A 19,872-nucleotide genomic window follows, 5' to 3' on the forward strand; every position below is an offset into this window, starting at 1 on the left:
TCTGGTGTATTTGGGCAGGCTCTCACATAACCCAGACTGGCCATGAACTTGCTGTGTGTGTTGAGGATGACCTTGAACTCCTGCTCATCCTGTCTCTGCCTCCTAGTGCTGGGATGGCAAGCATTCCCTGCCGTGTCCATCATCAGTGGGTTTTGTTTTCATGTCATTTCTGCCTCTCTGGAACCGCAGCTAACACAGGTAGAGCAGCCGTCATTGGTGTCTCTGGGTCGAGCACCCTTGGTTCTGCTGCGGTCCACCTCTGCTGGCTGATTATATTCCACAGACAACATAAGCCTCCTCGGACTCTGTTGCTGTTTGGGTAAGGAAGGTTACAGAAGTCACAGCACGTGATCGGATCTGCTCAGACACACTTTTCCAACAGAAGAGAAGCCAAGTGAGACCTGGCCAAGCCGTTTCCCTAGTCCTCGGTGTCCATCTTAAACTGCCGGATTCTGGCCTGCTGAGAGCCCGGTTCATGATGGACAGCTGAACAGTGTTGTGCTGTATTGCAGCGAAAAATAGCTTGTTGCTTTGACACCTAGAATAGAGAACTCATAAACAGCAGGAAAAGCTTAGCTGGGTTTGGAACCTTAGCTGGCCTCCTGGCGCAGCTGTCCGTGCCAGGCCAGAGGGCTTGCTGGGCACTTTTAAGGGTTGGAAATAAGCAAGGGCTGAAATTAATTGTGAAACAGCTCAGTGGAGAAATCATTTCCTCTTTCACATCTCTCAGCTAAGTAAAGACAGAGGGTCTTGCTGTTCATATTCGGCTTTGCATTGGCCCTGACTTGCATAGTTTGACCATTAATGACTCCCAGTCATCTCCTCGATGGAGCGGACCAGCAGGTAGTCATTGCTGAAATAGGTCTTCGCCAGTGTGACCTGGGGAGGCGTCTTTATCTGCAGACTATACCAGAAGGGCCAGAGGCATCCAGGGAGGCTTCTGCCTCTGCTGGGCCTGTGGGAGTTGCCAATTGCCCCAGCTGAGTAGAGACTGCATGCTGGTTAAACCTTGTGGTCATGGGCTGGAAACTTTCTTTTGGAAGATAAGCAAGGCCTTTGGGGAGCACTCTCTTCCTAGGTAAGGCCTCACACTTGGTGCAAAGGATTTTCTTCAAGAATTATATGTAATTGAGATTCAGAACATTTATGTACGCATTGCTATCATCTTCATTCCTTGACCCCCTGAGTGGCTGAAGGTACTGTTTCTTGTGACAGAGGTGGAAATTAGCATTCCGGGGTTTAAGTCTCAGGATTAGTGAGTCTCCAAAGGGGTAGAGGCGGTGCTGTCAAGATCCCGGGTTCCCTCAGCCTGGCCTGTTCACCCCCTACCTTGTGAGAGGAAGAGAAAGCCATTTGCTACCTTCAGAGGATCACAAAGCAAACTTCCTGTCAATTTTGCTTTTCCTGGTCTTGTATGTTGGTCCCTCATTACCTCTGGCTCTACTTCCCATGGTTTCAGTTACTCACAGTCAATTCTGGTCCAAAAATACTAAATGAAAAATGCTAGATAAAACCATGCTTAAGTCTTAAATTAGTATGCCATTCCAAGTATCGTGGTGAGTTCTTACACTCTTCCAAACCATCCTTTCCTGGGTGTGAAGCATCCCCTTGTCCAGTGTCTCCATGTTGCAGTTTATACATGATCAATAGTCACTTGGCAACTGCCTCAGCTCCCAGATAGACTCTCAGGGTATGCTTACATAATCCTTATTTTACTAATAGTGGCCCAAACACACAAGAGGAAATGCTGGCAGTTCAGATATATACCAACACATTTCAAGAGAATAACATTTACCTGACTTCTGTTATAACTTTTTATTGTTATTCTATTATTAGTTTTTGTTGGTGGTGTCTTACTATGTGCAATATACAAATTAAACTCATAATTTGCACACACACACAGATAGATGATAGATAGATAGATAGATAGATAGATAGATAGATAGATAGACAAATAGATGATAGATAGATAGATAGATAGATAGATAGATAGATAGATAGATAGGCAGACAGATAGGAGAGAACAGCATAGTCTTGGGGTCTCAGGATATCTCCCCATGGATAAGACAGGACTACTGTGTTCTACACAGGTATTATTTTTTCTGATATTTTGTTTTGTTTTGTTTTTTTGAGACAGGATTTCTCTGTGTAGCTTTGTGGCTTTCCTGGAACTCACTCTGTAGCCCAGGCTGACCTCGAACTCACAGAGATCCGCCTGCCTCTGCCCCGTGAGTGCTGGGATTAAAGGCGTGCGCCACCACCGCCCGGCTTATTTTTTCTGATCTTCACAGACTCTTTCTAGTAGGTGTTCATCTTGTTCTGTAGGACATAATACAAATGGAGCTGTCCTATAGAGCAAGGCCTCTTAAAGAGTTTTTCCAATCAAAACCTCTTTTAGCCCAACAAATTGTTACAGGTGTATAGTTGTATAAGATAGGTATACAAATCAAACATTTACTAGCAATAAATCATAAAGAATTTTATTTCAAAACAATTCTTTGTTATATATAATTTACCAGTTACTAGAGATTAAAGCAGATTTTTGCGTATTAATGAGGTGGATGTGCTTGTTCATTTTCACATAAAGAATTAAATCTCAGTTGGACATTTGATGCTGCGGGACTTAGAGCATCGCCAGTATTGTTCAGAAGTGATTTTTTATTTTAGATGTCACAAAGACCATGTCACATAAATATGTAATATAAGGTAGCAGGAGTATGATTAGGGCCATCTAGGAAGTGCCAGAAATTCTGTCATAGTCCCCAGCTGAAGCTCATTGAATGGTTATTTTTTAATGAAACTTATCAGTAAATCAAACTACAGTTTCAAAAAACTCCCACATTCTGGCACAATACGGTCTAAAGTATTCTTATTATACTTACATGAGTAATGACAGTGGGGACTCTTAGAGGTTTTTGTTCTCCTTAATTAAACCTTTACATCTCTGTAAAAAATTGTATATGTAGTAAAAGCACTGCGTTTCCTAGTGCCATAGTCCAGCCTGAGGCTGAGGGGTTTCAGGAGCTTCTGTTAGTGTGCTGGGACAGCGCTCGGTGCAAAGTGCCTGTGCTGTGTGCTTCCGCCTGAGACGGTAGCGAAGTCACATGGCATCGCACAGGGGAGCCCTGGTTGCTCTGCTGGAAACAGCTGAGGTTCAAGACGAGGAGTTCCATTTGGAGCTGCTTTTCGGTCATTACTTATTCAGAAGCCTTTTACTGTTGCCAAAGGTTTGTGACTCCCCCCCCCATCCCCTGCCACCCCCGTGGCCCCACAGGGGGTCACAAGTCACAGCTTAAGAAGCTTGGCTATAAAGCATTAGTTATATAAATTACTCATATTTAATTAAGAGCAGGAAAATGATTGATAAACTGGACATGCCAAAAACTGTTGCTTGATCTTACATGACAAAGTGGAAAACACACAGACAGAGACTAAGAAAGTGAATGAGAAGCGTTACACATGTTGGGCCTGTTGGGTATAGCTCAGAGGTTTCGGTTAATCACGGTGTAGGCAAGACTGCAGACACGCTAGAACTAAGCTCGGGAAACTCATCAGAATTATCCGACATCCATCTATTTCATAAATATTGAAAAGCACACATCAATTATATTTTTTAAAAAAGGAGATGGTTGCCATTACCAAATGTTAAAAGCATACTTCCAAATATAAATATAAAAGCATACTTCCAAATATAAAGAGATAATATGGATGTATTTAAATAGTAAAGTTATTTATACTAAAAGTGTATTTTTAAAATAAAACCTTTTTAAAAGGGGAAGTAAAGCCGGTGAAGGTCAGATCTGAAGTCTCACCTAATTGGGAGGCTGGGTAAGGAGAACTGAGCCCAGGAGTTCTAGAACAGTCTAAGCAACATAGGGAGATACCATCTCAACAAAACAAAGGAACAGAAAGAAAACTGACAAAAATTTAAATCCAAAATAGATCATTACTCTATATGATTGATGCCTCTCATGGATTGGGATTAATTTAATTTAATTCAGCTGGGGTCTATGAGTCATCTATGATGCTTGGGACTTCACAGCAGCCTGTCCACATCCACACCTCGGCAGTCACCTTGGTTACAGGTCCCACTAGATACAAACGAGAGAAATAAGCAGTGAATTCACGTGTGAGGAGACTCGGATGACAAACCACCACAGGAAAACATACACAAGCTTATTAGCAATCCTGGAAACCAAATTAAAGCGCTGTCTCCCACCTGTTAAACCAGCACAAATAAACAGAAATGCTCGGTAAGACATCTGGCGGGGCCCAGAGCGGTGGGCACGCCAGTGTCATGCTCCTGACATTACAGATTGGTTCCATATGGGCAAAAGTAATTGGCATGGCAAAGACTGTTAAACTTCTTTTTCTTCCAGTAGACTATTCTGAATTTGGTATTTCATTTCTCAAATCTATCTCTAAGACATTAGTGATTACCACAAACAGCCGAATCCTGCCATTTGTAAGAAGGAAAATTGAGGGACAAACCCCCAGTGTCCAATAGCAGGGAGAACCTATGTTGACCATGCTGTACCATCTGGTGAATACCCCAGCCGGGAAAAATGGCCCTGCCTTCTCAATACGTTATTAACACACTGCGTTTTGCCCCCAAGGCACCGTGCAAACCTCAGCCCCACACAGTATCCTCGGAAAGATCGTCCTTAATGCACAGCGGGAACACATACCTTTCATCTCTCAGAACTTCCTGTCTGCTTTATTCTTAGCCACATCTAGAGTTGACTCTGAGGATAACATTCCCATCTAATGCTGACTCCACGACCTGACCAGAAGCTTCCGGGAAGCTGGGTGCCTGGCCGCCTTTGCTCACTCCATGGTTGCCATTCAGGAGAGATCCTGAACATGCTTGGTAGATGGTTGTATGGATGGAAGGATGGATCATTGGATGTATTCATGAATGCGTTTGGATGAATGGGTAGGTGGGTGGGTGATAGATGGAAGGGCTGATGATGGATAGATGATTGGATAGATGGGTGGATCATTAAATGGGTGAATGGGTGGATAATTGGCTGCATAATTGTTGAATTTTTAAATTTTAAATAATATTATTTCTGTTTATAAATGATATCATAGCTTAAATGTACTCTGCTAAATATTATGCTTTAATCTCTCACATAATTGTGAGGCAAAAATCTTGTGTTGGGAGGCTCTTAATAATAAATTAAGGATCTTTGTTAACTACACAAGAATTTTCATATCTTGCTTTTTCTCTTTGTCTACTGACTGTTAGCCAAGTAGTGGGAGATTTCTTATAAATTTCCTATATTTTAAAAGAATAAAATAGTATAAGAAAAAAAGGGGGCTTTTTGTTGTTTGTTTGAGACAAGGTTTCTCTGGGTAGCACTGGCTGTCCTGGAACTCACTCTGGAGACCAGGCTGGCTTAGAACTCACAAAGATCTGCCTGCCTCTGCCTCCTGAGTTCTGGGATTAAAGGTGTGCACTATCACTGCCTGGCTTATAAAAGGGCAGTATTGATTGGGGGGCCCTCTAACTTCTTAAGAACTTTAGGGGCTCAGGGTAAAGTGTCTGTCTGGCATGTAAGAGGCCCTGGGTTCTACCACCAGGGTGGAAAACCAGAGAATTAGTGAAGATGGAACCAGGCTTTCCTAAGAAGCGTCTAGCATCCAGCAACCTAAGGAGCACTGGGATCTTTCCCTTCATAAAATCAGCTGTGACTGTCAGGGTCTCGGTTACCACCGTGTTAGGTTTCTGGAGAGGCATTAATTGGCTTGGGATTGGAATAGTTGAGTTTGGTTTAAATTGTATTCTATTTTTAAAGATGTTATAGCAGTTTTTACATCCACGTACACACATGCATTTGACCTGGAATTTTAATGGCTCTTACAGAATTCCTAGTTGTGACTCATAAAATGAAGTGAGCCGCTATATTAAGGAACCATTTACACAACATGGGGACTGTTTGTTCTTTAAACTTTTACTTAAGAACGATTTATATTGAATTAGGACCTTTGGGAATGGCTCTCTGGTTATCTCCCTTGGGTCCATCATTTCACATGTACTTTTATTGTGTCGCTTTGGGGATTTTTATTTTTTTGTAAGTCTTGTTTACAGTGTAGTCAGGGGCTCGCTAGCCCTGACTAACAACAAAATCTCTCATACTTTCAACAATCATTTTATACCAGTTTTTATACTGACATTTTTACTCCTAGGTTATTAGTGTATTTTCTGTTTTAAAATATCTTTTTTTTTCTTTACCAATTTTGTGCCTATATATGATGTATCTTGATTTGATGCACTCTCAACTCCTCCCACCTCCCACACTTCCTAAACATCCCCCACCCACGTGCGCGCGCGCACACACACACACACACACACACACACACACACACACACACACACACTCTGAAACCCACTGAGCCCCGATCTTGTTGGTTTGATCTTGTACAAACAGCCAAGCTTTAGTGAGGTCATAGATGCAAATGCTATGTCATATCCAAAAGACAGCATTTGATAGCAGTCCTCTCCACCCCCTACTTTACATTTATTTCTACCCCTTTCACTGTATGCCCTAGATTTTCAGGGAGGGGTGGAATAGCTGTCCCATTGAGAGCTGAGCACTTGACCCCCACTTATCCTCAGAGCTTTCACCAGCCGCCCGCTGCTGAAGAAGCATCACTGCCCAAGGTTGAGAGCAACACCGACCTACGGGTGTAACCCTGACTGTTTAGAAGGAGGTTCCACATGGCCATTTAGTAAACCAGTGATAGAAAGTTCCCACCTTGGGCCTCCGGCTTCCCAAGGCAAGAGCTTTTGACCAGGTTTGCAGTATTTGACCTGACTCCCCCAGGGAGCCAGCCTCAGAGCCCATCAGGAAGTGAGCGAGCTTCATCTTTGTTGGTTTCTGAGAGATCCTCCACTTGATTTTCCTGGTCAAGCTCTTGTTTCTCCTCATCTCTGTTTTCCATCTTAGCCTGGCTATCCTTGATCTTCTGCTTTCTTTCATCTCCCTGTGCCGAGTGAGCACAGAACATTCTGGTATTTCTCTGTGTGTTCTCCACTCATTGTGAGGCTTTCATTGCCCTAAATTCCTGTTGTCCTGTGTTGGTTCTTCCTCTCCCCACCACACATTATTTAAAGGGGGGATTGCGATATCCAAATTCTTGGGCACCGTTTAACCCCCTTCTCCTGGCTGGTCATTGCTTTCCTTTTGCCTTTGTCTAGGCATGAGCTATGGAGTAGGGAAAGGGACGAGCTTGCAAGCCTGCCCTTTCAAGTTTCTTTGCCTTTGTGTCTCAGAGTTGAACCAGTTGAGGAGAAGGTTCCTGCGTGAAAACAGAACCCGTTCTCCGGCCTCTGCTCTTCAATTGTCTCTATTACGTGATTCCCTGTTGGTTCTTTGCATATTTCGTCTTTCATGGTCTACTGTCATTGTTTCCCTTGCTTTCATTGACTTCTCTGTCGTCTCTTCTGTCCTGTGCCAGGCCGTAAAGACTTAGCATCGTTGTATTTTGGGGTTGTAATAATTTGTCTTTTATCACCACCTGTCCCTCTGATGTCCTAGGTGTCGTTGGTTGGCTGTCAGCTTTTCCATAGCCCCGTAGGCATGCAGGTGTAGCAAAGAGGGAGCCGTATCAAACACTGGGTCTATAATTGCGGTTGAGTCTGTTACAGGACTAGGTCACCTCTAGAGTTCTTTCTGTGCGATGGCACCAGCCTCCAGAGATGCTGTAAATGGTCAGCTGAAAGTGCTTCGTGTGCACTGCAAGGAGCTGCTGAGCATGCTGCCATCTGATCATCGGTCTCCACTGTGCTTGTGTTAGTCGGGGCTCCTCAGATAGCAGAGCCAGCAGGATGGATGGATGGATGCATGCATGCATGCATACAATGCATAAATACATAGGTAGATAGACAAATGATAGATAGATAGATAGATAGATAGATAGATAGATGATAGAAGGACAGGTGGATGGATGTATACATACATGCATAAATACATAGGTAGATAGACAGACAAATGATAGATAGATAGATAGGTAGATAGATAGATAGATAGATAGATAGATAGATAGATAGATGATAGAAGGACAGGTGGATGGATGTATACATACATGCATAAATACATAGGTAGATAGACAGACAAATGATAGATAGATAGATAGATAGATAGATAGATAGATAGACAGATAAGTAGATGAGAGGGGACCCACTAGGGGACTTGGCTCATATAACTGTGGTGACTAAACAGCTCCTTGATCCTTTCTTCAAGCTGGAGGCCATGGATGCTGATAACATAGCTAAGCTTGATGGGAAGGTCTGAGAACCCAGAGGACCACTGGTGTAAAGTCCTAGAGGCCCCCAAGCTTGGATTTTTAATGTCAGTGAGGACAAGGGGAATGTCTCAGGCCAAAGCAGACAAAGAAAAAGACTTCTGCTGTTCCGTTCTGTCTCAATCCCCGGCTGATGGGATGACACTTGCCCACACTGAGGGTAGATGCTCCGCACCCACAGATCTCCCTTGGACCCTCACAAACACAACGAGGAATGCTCTACCAGGTTTCTATGGATTCTTTCATCAAATCCAAGCCTGAGATTAACTGTCACACCTAACAAGAACAGACAACTGGAGTATGTTTTTTAAATATACCATTAGCCTTGGACTTCTAAGTTATTTTTGTATTTAACATTTTTCAATAATCTGGTTTCTATGGTAATGTTTCCTCTACTTTATATGATACTGGCAGCTAAGTACTATTATGTCTGACACAGTATATTTTAGCAGACATGCTGTCTTCAGAACTGACTTGTTTTTTCTCTCATTCAGTCAATTACCAAGTAACCCCTTTCAAGATTAGGAGGAACCCCTCTATTAATCTCTCCCTTCCCTGCTCTCTGAAGCAGATATTCCTTTTTTAAAAACTTTCCTTGTATACCACAGGTTCGAACAGGCTCTCCCCAGACTGGGTGGCCGACTTTACATCATTTTCTTTACCTGGAAAACTTGCTTTCTCGCCTACGCTCTTGACAGGTGTCCTTTGGGTTTTCAGAAGCTGTTTCTTCCTTTTTCTTCCCACAAAAGTGGTGTGTGTGTGTGTGTGTGTGTGTGTGTGTGTGTGTGTGTGTGTGTATGTGTGTAAGTTAAAAGACAACTTGTGGGAATTGGTTCTCTCCTCCTGCCGTGTGTGTCCTGGGAATGGAACTTAATCATTGGTGTCTGCTGATGAAATAATCTGGATTCTCAGTTTTGATTCCCTATCATTAGTTAGCTCTCCTTTACTATCACAGGGTATCCAAGAGAAATCAACTCATGTGGAAAGGTTTGCTTTGGCTCAAGGCTTCAGAGGTTTCAGGCCATGATCGGCTGGCCCCGGCGCCTTGGCTTGGCACCCCAGTGAGAGTGTGCACGGGACGGGGGCGGGGACGGGGGGGGGGGGGGATTGGATTCCCAGCTGGAAATTGAAAGAAAGAGACCAGGAGAGGTGGGACTGGGTCCAGATATCCTCCTCAAGGGCATGCCCCTGATGACCAGGAGACTTCCCACCAAGTCCCACTTCCTGGTTTCCCCCCACTTTCCAGTAGCACGCCGGAGACAAGACCTTGGTCACTAGACTTCAAGGCTACTCCAGATCTGATCCACGGTACCTTCTGGCTTTGCCTGACTGGTTACGGGTTGCTCTTTTCCTGGGGCTTTTGTAACAAGTCACCAAAGCATAGGCTGAAATGAACACAAGGTTCCCCTCACCATTCTGAAGCCCCGAAGCCCCACACCAAGGAGAAGCCACCATCAGACGCCATCTGAAAACTTCTGCTGAACACAGAGAGTCTGGGGGTTGTTGTGGGCCACAGACCAACATGCAATCCCGGAGCATTCTGTGTGTCCCCCCACTTTAACACGTGTGTCATGAATGAACAAACCTCTGTGGCTTGCCTCTCTCGGTGTGTTCTGTCCTGCTGCACGGAGCAGCGGTCTGTCCTGTCAAGGGGTTTATAGTCTCTAGGGGTTACAGTTCAGACTCAGCTGTGAGTCCAGCAGAGATGGCTGACATGACCAGTGGGAACGGGGAGGCAGAGCTGTGAATTCCATCCTGAGGGACAGCAGAGTCCCGATAAGGAACAAACATCAAGGGCCCCTCTCTACCAGGTGACCAGGTGACCAGCCGCCCGACCTAGCCCATCTCTGAGCCAAGTCCTTTTCTGTGTCTGTCCCGGACCTGTTCTCCAGCCTCTGTCACTGGAGCGCCAATGCCAAGCTAAAGCCATCGGAGACCCCAGTCCACCTTTGAATACCTTTTTTTTTTCTTTAGCCAGTAGAGTTGCTGTGGCATAAAAATAAAAGAGTCGGCTAGATGGCTCAGTGGGTCAGGGTGCTTGCCTCTAAGCCTAACAGCTTGGGTTCCATCTTCAGGCCCCACACGGTGGAAGGAGAGAACCAATCCCTTCAAGTTGTCCTCTGACCTCCACACATGCGCCGTGGTACGCGTGCTCACACAGATGTCCACAAACAGACACAAAATAAATAAAATATAATAAAAAACATTTTTTGGGGGAAAAATATATCTTTGTGGCCAGTGGCTTCTAGAACATGTCGAGTCAGATAATGCCTCTGGGCTGCAACCTTCATCTCCAGATCAGGAGAGCTTTCTCTACAACACTCTCTACCCATGGCCCCAAATAAACACAGCCCTTCAATGTTTTTATTTTATGTATTATTATTAACCTCTGTGTGTGTGTGTGTGTGTGTGTGTGTGGGTGTGGGTGTGTGTGGGTGTGTGTGTGTGTGTGGAATGGTGTGTGTGCAATGATATGTGTACAGTGTTTTGTGGCATACATGTGACCATCTGAGGACAGCTTGTGGGAATCAGTAGAAGGAGCCATTTGATTCATGACTGGGAACTGAAAAGAAGGGAGTAGGGCTTGCATCCCAATATGTTCCTCCCAGTGACCAGAAGATTTTCTGCAGGGAGACTTAGCAGTCCTCTCCTTCCATCCTTACTTGGGTTCTGGGAATCAAACCCAGGTTTCCAGACTCGCATGGCAAGCATTTTATCCACTGAGAATCTCACCAACCCCCCCCCCCCACCCGACCCCTTAACAACCCGAGTCCCCACCACCACCCTGGAAAACAACTTTCCAAGCCATCCCTTGGTGCCTGTACAGGGAGGCGGTGCTTCCTCTGGGCTCCCTTTCATTTGGCCAGCGTTTGAAAGGCTTGGAGACAAACGCCAGGACATTTTCCATGTGTTCCCCTGGTGCATGTGGCCTGACCACTGAGCTGTTGAGCAGTCCAGTGCCAGCTGCCTTTGATCTTTTGGTTCAGCATTCTGGGTCAGGGTTATGCAATGGCTGGCTGTGTTCCCTCAGAGCCTGGTTTGTGGTAATTCTGCCCAGACTGATACAAACAAACATTGATGGCTGTGGGCTTGCTGAACCTGTCTCTCTCAAGTGCATGGACACAATTGTTATTGGGTGTTCTTTGTCTCTCTCCCTCTGGCACCTAGGAACACTTAGGTACCCTGGGTACCTGGGTACCAGAAATAATAATAATAAAACATGTCAATCTAAAGTTTCAGTGTAACCCAAGACCAGGTAGAAGGCTTCCGTGTTTGTCTACAACATGCTCCATCTAACTCGGCATGTATCACTCTATAAGCCTGTCTGTCTGCCAAGAATGTCGTGTAACAGGTTTTCTTTTGGGCCACGAACCAGCTCCCAAATCATGATACGGAGACTTATTATTAGTTATGAATTCGGCCTTAGACTTGTCCCACTAGCTCTTATAACTTCAATTAACCTGTGTTTCTTCATCTGCGTTTTGCCTCAGGGCTTTTTACTTTTCTTTCATTCTATACGTCCTACTCCGTGTCTGTCTGTTTGACAGCTGGCTGGCTGGCTGACCCCAGGTGCCTCCCTCTCTCCCTCATTCGCTCCTCTCTTGTGTCCTCTCCCCTCAAGCCTAGATTCCTCCTCCTACTTATTCTCTCTGCCCACCAGCCCCGCCTATCCCTCTCCTGCCTAGCTAGTGGCCATTCAGCTTTTTATGAGACCAATCAGGTGCCTTAGGCAGGCGAGGTGAAACGGCAACACATCTTTACATAGTTAAAAAAAAAAATGCCAGCGTAAACAACAGCGCACACTTTGGGGGAGTTAAAGTAATGTTCCACAACCACATCGTCCTACCTTCAGACTTCCTCCACCTCGCCTCTCTGGGCGTAAGTTTATCAGATGTCAGTTGTGAAGAAACTTGTGCTGGTGGGACCCAGACCTGGTGGCAACCACTGCTTCCCCCTCTCCTGTGGGTCTGGTGAAGTCAGTGTTACACACAGCACTCCTCTCTGGGGGTGATTTCCTTCCAATAGAATGGCCACTGTGGAAAAAGCACAGGCTTCCATACAAGCATTCTTTCTCTGCTAAATGTGTTCTTCATTCACTCATGAGTCCGCAAAGATCAAGACATTTGAGCTGAGGCAACCAGAGGCTCACCAACCCACACATGTATGCACACAGGCACACACACACACTGGCCTCTGAACCCAGAACTCCCCGATCATCTAACGGAACAGCAGGCACACTCAGCGCTAATCAAGAAAAGTGCTGGCCAATGGTGGCAGGCAAGATGGTGACCCTCTTAATGCTCCATCTAGGAGATAGAGGATTGGGGGGCTCCATCTGGGAGATAGAGGATTGGGGGGCTCCATCTGGGAGATAGATAGAGGAATGGGGGGCTCCATCTGGGAGGTAGAGGAGGAATGGGGTGCTATGGTGGATCTGCTTTGTCCTCTAAGGGTGTCAGTGCTGGAGAACTAGTCCCTAGCATGGATGTTTCCGGAGATGGTAAGACTTTGCAAAGGTGGGACCTGGTGGAAAGTGTTCAGGTCATTGGAAGCATCACCCTCAGAACAATCAATGCTGGGTCCATGTGGTGAGCTGTTACTGAAAGCAAGCCAGGCCTGTGAATTCCTTTCTGATTTCCTTCTCCTCCCATTATCTCCCTCCCTCCCTCCCACGCTCCCACCAGAGCTTCCTGCTGTCCTGGAAGGGAGCCAAGGAGTGTCTCCCCAGGACTGAGCCAAGGCTATGCCTTGCTGCCCCAGAACCATGTGCCACACTGAGTTCTTTTCCTTAGAAACCTCCTACGCTCAGCTTGATTTTTCTAGCCACAGAAAACAGACCATTCTCTGGGGTTTGCAGGGGTAACAGAATGCGGCAGGTAACAGACTTTGGCATGTAACAGAATTTGGCAGGTAACAGAATTCCTGAACTGATTTTATTTTATATATTTGATTAAAGCCAGCAATGCTCAGCTAAGGTAAAGGGCAGGCCAGCTGTTTGGGTATCAGAATGACTAGTGTAACCACAGAGCTGTGTCCAGCCAATGGGCTAAGACATGGCACTACTCCAGCAGTGATTAGCACACCGAATGTCTTCATCTTTGTTTCTAAATAGCATTTTTCTTGAATGAGAATCAAAGATGAGGCCAGGACTTGCCCTGGGCAGCATCAGAGGAGCCTGGGATATCTGATTTTGCCAGGAATCATCACCCCTAGTGCCCAGAAAAAGTCAAAAGAATACAGGCATCCTCACCAGGGACTTCCCCCTGGACAAGCTGGAACACTTGGGCACCCGAAGAAAGTGTAATGATAATAAATTGAAACACTCTAAAGAATCGACAGTTCATGTAAGGGACACTTTCATGAGGTGGGCACCTGGGGGCAGGAGAGATACTCTTACACAAAGAATGATAGAGAGTGAACGTAGGAAGGTAGTTTGGGGAAAACACCACTTGGCACCCACCACTGTATTCATTGATTCAGCCCAAGATCGACAATGTTGAACCCACTCAAAGTCAAAACAATTATGTAGGAACACAGAACGCAGACACACACACACACACACACACACACACACACACACACACTGTCAGAATATCACTCTGCCTAGTGCTTGTGAGGACTGGAGATCAGGCAGGCACTACCTTGTCTGGAGATCAAATCTGGTCCCAGTGGTAGAATCACTTGGTGTCTGATGCCCCCTGGTGGTCTTTGTGGAAAGAACCCAACATTCTCTCCAACCTTTGCCTAAAATGCTTAAACCTAAGTCTCAACTGACATTTCACTTACCCAGTGTCTAGCCAGGTGAGATTGGGAGATTATTCCCAAAGATTTGGAAAATTGCAATGCCAGAGTCAGAAGAACCCCAAAGGCATGAGGATGATTCCAGATCGAAGAAAGAAAGCAATTCCTGATCAGAACACAAACTAGTTTTTTTTTGTTTTTTTGTTTGTTTGTTTGTTTTGTTTTTTCGAGACAGGGTTTCTCTGTGTAGCTTTGCGCCTCTCCTGGAACTCACTTGGTAGCCCAGGCTGGCCTCGAACTCACAGAGATCCGCCTGGCTCTGCCTCCCGAGTGCTGGGATTAAAGGCGTGCGCCACCACCGCCCGGCTACAAACTAGTTTTTAAAATACATTTCTGGGGCAATGGGGAATCCTTGAACACGGGCCATGGACTGCATAACCTTGTGCTGCTGTTACACAGCTTGAAGAACTAATGTTCTATGTGAAAAGATTCCTGTTCTACTGAGATGTGTGCCGAAGTGTTTAGGGTGGCATGCTGTCCTGGTTAGTTTTATGTCAGCTTGACACAAGCTAGAGTCATCAGAGAGGAGGGTGCCTCCATTGAGAAAATGTCTCCATAAGATCCAGCTGCAAGACTTTTTCTTTTTCTTTTTTAAGATGTATTTATTTATTATGTACACAGTGTTCTACCTGCATGTATGCCTGCAGGCCAGAAGAAGGCACCAGATCTCATTATGAGTGGTTGTGAGCCACCATGTGGCTGCTGGGAATTGAACTCAGGACCTCTGGAAGAGTTGCCAGTGCTCTTAACCACTGAGCCATCTCTCCAGCCCCACAAGGTATTTTCTTAATTAGTATTGATGGAGGGTCTAGCCCATTGTAGGTGGGGTCATCCCTGGGCTGGTGGTCCTGGTTCTCTAAGAAAGCACGCTGAGCAAGCCATGGGAAGCAAGCCAGTAAGCAGCACCCCTCCATGGCCTCTGCATCAGCTCCTGACTCCAGGTTCCTGCCCTGTTTGAGTTTCTGTCCTGACTTCCTTCAGTGATGGACTATGATGTGGGAGTGTAAGCCTAATAAGCCCTTTCCTCTCCAACTTGCTTTGGGCTGTGGTGTTTCATCATAGCAAAGGAAGTCCTAACTAGGACACATGTCATGTTGTACTATTCACAAATGGTTCAGCAAAAGTGAAGAGTTTTGATTTTGGTTTTAAATGTGTGTGTGTGTGTGTGTGTGTGTGTGTGTGTGTGTGTGTGTGTGTGTGTGTGTGTGTTGGGGTGGTATATGTATGTGAATTCAGGTGCCCTAAAATCCAGAGCCGTAGGATCCCTGCAAAGCTGGAGATACAGGCAGATGTGAGCCACCCAACATGAGTGTGCTAGGAAACAAACTCAGGTTCTCCACAAGAGCAGCAAGTGCTCTTAACCACAGAGCCATCTCCCCAGCCCTGAGAGCATATGGTTTTGTGTCTGGAAAGAGCTGAGAGACAGCCAATATGATGTTGCTTTGGCAGCTGGTGACTCCAGGTCCGTAGGGTTCATCGGCTCCTAATTCAGCTCTTTGGCAAATTTTAGATTTGTTTTTACACTTAAAAGTAAGTGGGAAAAGACAATAGGAAAAAAATAAAAAGGCAAGCCAGAGCAATTGAGCGGCCTATCTAACAGAATTAGCTGAGGCTAAGACTCCTCTCTCTGGACCTCTCTAGCTGTTCATTCTTCTTCATCTGAACTAATAAAGAGGGAGATGAAAGCTGGAGGTTATTCCCTTGGAAGGGCGGGCACACAGCCTTTCCAGAATTTGGCTAAAGGGAGCTAAAGACAATGTACACACCACCACCTAGTGGCCACATATGGTCACCTCTTAGCTACTGTCAATTGCAAAGGCCAATTCAACCCACTCTATTGGTACCTTTCCCACGGTTCCTGAGGTTCTTTCATTTGTGAAACACTCATTTTTGTTTATATTTCTGGCCCTGTAATTTTTTGTTGTTGTTAGTTTCCAGTTGCTTTGGATAAACAAGCCAAAAAGCAGATTTCTTCTCCCCAGAAACCCAATCGAGTCCTGGATTCTTAAATGACCCTGAAGACAGAGGAAAGCCTTATTCTTACATATTTAACCAGGACCCATTTGCTGCCCAACAATAGTAAACCACTGGGATTTCTGACTTCCTCTTGTTAAAAAACAAAACAAAACAAAACAAAACAAAACAAAACAAAAATGACCAAATAAGGAGCCTGTTCTGAGTTTGCCACAGCAAAGGGTTTGAGTTGTCCTTCACATGTGGCAGAGACTTGGGGCACGGAGAAGTGGGTAAGCTTCAAAACATAACCAAAGGGAGGGTCTACAATGTCCTCACTGGAGGCTGTTGTCCAGGGAAGCCAGAGACACCTGGAAGTAGGATCCGTGTGTATCTGTGTCAGGGCTGTACTTGGCTTTCTCGGGTTGACCTGAACTGGAAGCAGGGCCAAAATCAGGGAAGTTGCCTGTTACTGATATCATCCCGGTCTGTTACAGAAGAACACAGTGAACTCACTAGTTTGTTACTGTAGCTATCACTGGCTATCTGGCTTCCTGGGCTATTTGCTAAGGGAGTTGGTTGCTTGCTGTGGGTTGTGGACCAGTGTTTCAGATTTCCATTTGGTGTGGCCTTTCGTCTGGAGGCAGCCAGTACAGAATGAGGCCGGGCACAGGGCCAGGTGGCAGTAGACATTGGCTGCCTAGATCACACAAAGCGAGTCAAGAAAAGAGATGGTAGACCATGTTAGGACCCTGCCTGAGAAGAGGCCTTCTGAGCCTCAGGGGGCTTCCTTTGTACCCACAAGCCCTTGCTGCTGTGCTGCACCCCTGTGAGAAATGCTCAGGAGTTGGCTCTGGGCCACCAGCATGCTCTGGAGGTGACTTGGAGCCATGAGCAGGTGACTTGTGCAGATCAGACTAGCCCCTGCCTTGTGCTAACGACCTCAGTGGAAGCCGGGGAGATAGGGTGGACATGCTCCCAGCATCTCAGGACAGGGCTGCAGCTGGAGTAGGCACACAGCCCCACTTGAATATTTTACTCCAGGCCTACCTGGGGCCCAGACTCACCATCCTTACGTGTTGTTCCTTCCTGTCCCGCCCCAGGCACTTTGTGTGAAATGGTCCCGTCTTAGGTTGCCCTGGGTGGACCTGGACTGGCTTTTAGACATCTCCTGCCAGATCACAGAGCTCGACCTCTCCTCCAACTGCCTGCCTTCGCTCCCCTCCATCATCCCTTGGGGACTCATCAACCTGAAGAAGCTGAACCTCTCAGACAACCACCTGGGGGAGCTGCCCTGTGTGCAGTCATCCGACGAAATCATCTGCTCCAGGTGGGCCCGGGAGTGTGGACCAGGCCTTCCGTACCCCGCCGTCAGAGCCACCTTCCCCTACAGGTTCCTTGGTTGAATTCTGGGTTTTGGAGAATGAGCACGTGGCAGTAGTAAAAGGACTGCTCTCTTACACGAGCTCACGAGAGCAAGGCATCAAGGCCTCGGATGCCTCATGAGCCAGAGAGGTCTGAACGGGTGGTCTGGGCTAAGGATTTACCTCAGCTCATCCACAGCCATGCAGAGCTGTTGGTTCAAATTACACAACTGTGTCCTGCACAGTCGGGTGGCTGGAGGCTTCCTGGGATGGTAGAGGGGTTTGTCCCACCTCCCAGAAAAAGCTGGGTGGGCCTGAGGAAAGGGTCAACTCTGGGAATGTGGCCACACAGGAACACTGGTCACTGGGTCACTGCCTGTCTTTCCTAGAACTCTGAGCCCTGAGGCAGCATGGCAGGGGAAAGATATCTATGAATTACTTTTCTCCTTGTGACTAAATACCCTGACAACTTAAAGAAGAAAGGGGTTATCCCGACTCACAGTTTGAAGGAGCAAGTCCATTGTGGTGGAAAAGGCATGGATGCAGGGTCAGAGGTGGCTGGTCACACTGCAGCTACAGCTGGTCACACTGCATCAGTTGCTGGTCACACTGCATCAGTCACTGGTCACACTGCATCAGTCACTGGTCACACTGCATCAGTCGCTGGTCATACTGCAGCTATAGCAGGTCACACTGCATCAGTCACTGGTCACACTCCATCAGTAGCTGGTCACACTGCATCAGTCACTGGTCACACTGCATCAGTCACTGGTCACACTGAATTGGTAGCTGGTCACACTGCATTGGTTGCTGGTCACACTCCATTGGTTGCTGGTCACACTGCAGCTACAGCTGGTCACACTGCATCAGTCACTGGTCACACTGCATCAGTCACTGGTCACACTGCATCAGTTGCTGGTCATACTGCATCAATCACTGGTCATACTGCATTGGTAGCTGGTCACACTGCATTGGTTCCTGGTCACACTGCAGCTATAGCAGGTCACACTGCATCGGTCGCTGGTCATACTGCATCAGTCACTGGTCACACCATAGCTATAGCAGGTCACACTGCATCAGTCACTGGTCACACTGCATCAGTCGCTGGTCATACCGCAGCTATAGCAGGTCACACTGCATCAGTCACTGGTCACACTGCATCAGTCACTGGTCACACTGCATCAGTCACTGGTCACACTGCATCAGTTGCTGGTCATACTGCATCAATCACTGGTCACACTGCATCAATCACTGGTCACACTGCATTGGTAGCTGGTCACACTGCATTGGTTCCTGGTCACACTGCAGCTATAGCAGGTCACACTGCATTGGTCGCTGGTCACACTGCATCAGTCACTGGTCACACTGCAGCTGTAGTCGGGAAGCAGACAGCAATGACTACTTGCTGGTACTCAGCCTAGGACACTAACCATGGAATGGTGTCACCCACATTTAAGGTGCTCTTCCACCTCAACTCACCTAATCTAGACAATCCCTCACAGACTGTGTCCAGAAGTTTGCTTCTCATCAAGTTTTGACAGTCGTGATGAACCATCTCAGGACTGTACTTGAATTTCTTGAGGCTGTGTATGTGCAAGGCTTCATTGCAGAAAGGGTTTGAACTGACAGTTTGCTGGCTAGCCTGGTGACCTGAACCTACATACTGGTCAGAGAAAACTAACTCCTAAAAGCTGTCCTCTGACTTCCACCTGGGTGGAGTTCAGGGCACATTGGCTCACATGAGTGAATGCATACACACAGTAAATACATGGGATTTTAAAAAATGCATTGGGGGTTTAAATGTTGTAAGAGGCAAGGATTTTGGAAAGAGCTTGAGGTTAGTTCTTGGGCCTCATAAATGAGTTTTGCAAACCCAACATGTAAAGAGCAAGTGTTAGCTGAGCAGGCTTCTTAACCTGGGTCAGATGGGTGAACCCGAAATCCCCAACAGGTTGCAGTCCTGCTCTGTGGCCTCTGAGCAGCTCCAGGGCATCCTCGCTTAGCATGGGCAAAGGTTTTAATCCCTGGATGTTCAGAAGAACCAGAACCCACCAAAGTCAGATTCCATTGTCGTAACAGTTCACCAAATAAGTGAAAAGCCAAGATTCCCACTTGCTTCTTAAACTGTGTGTGTAGAGAGAAAGCGTGTGCCTTGCCGACAGAGCGATCTTTATGTACTGCTGCTGCTTTTCCGGTGCCCTGACTCCCTTCTCCCCTCCCCCCCCTCAGGTTACTCGAAATCGACATCTCCAGCAACAAGCTGTCCCACCTTCCGCCTGGATTCTTGCACCTCTCAAAACTTCAAAAGCTGACTGCTTCCAGAAATTATCTGGAGCGGCTGTTTGAAGAAGAAAACGGTATGTGCCTCCATCAATGACCGGTATCATCAGCCACTTCCTTACTGGTCCGGATACTTGACAGTTCACAGCTTTTTTTTTTTTAA

At 46.4% G+C, this 19,872-nt stretch overlaps 1 protein-coding gene across 4 annotated transcripts in view; it reads left to right on the forward strand.

The window, feature by feature from the left end:
- Window positions 1-19,872, forward strand: part of Lrrk1 (leucine rich repeat kinase 1) — a 129,946-nt gene that overhangs the window by 55,297 nt on the left and 54,777 nt on the right. For all 4 annotated transcript variants that reach the window (XM_052713390.1, XM_052713391.1, XM_052713389.1 and 1 more), the window contains exons 6-7: window positions 17,169-17,395; window positions 19,659-19,786. In XM_052713390.1, coding sequence (XP_052569350.1) covers window positions 17,169-17,395; window positions 19,659-19,786 — 355 coding nt within the window. The remainder of the gene's footprint in view (window positions 1-17,168; window positions 17,396-19,658; window positions 19,787-19,872) is intronic.

The sequence above is a fragment of the Peromyscus californicus genome, unplaced genomic scaffold (assembly GCF_007827085.1).
Source record: "Peromyscus californicus insignis strain IS unplaced genomic scaffold, ASM782708v3 Scaffold_4__1_contigs__length_199733344, whole genome shotgun sequence".
Lineage (NCBI taxonomy): Eukaryota > Metazoa > Chordata > Mammalia > Rodentia > Cricetidae > Peromyscus > Peromyscus californicus.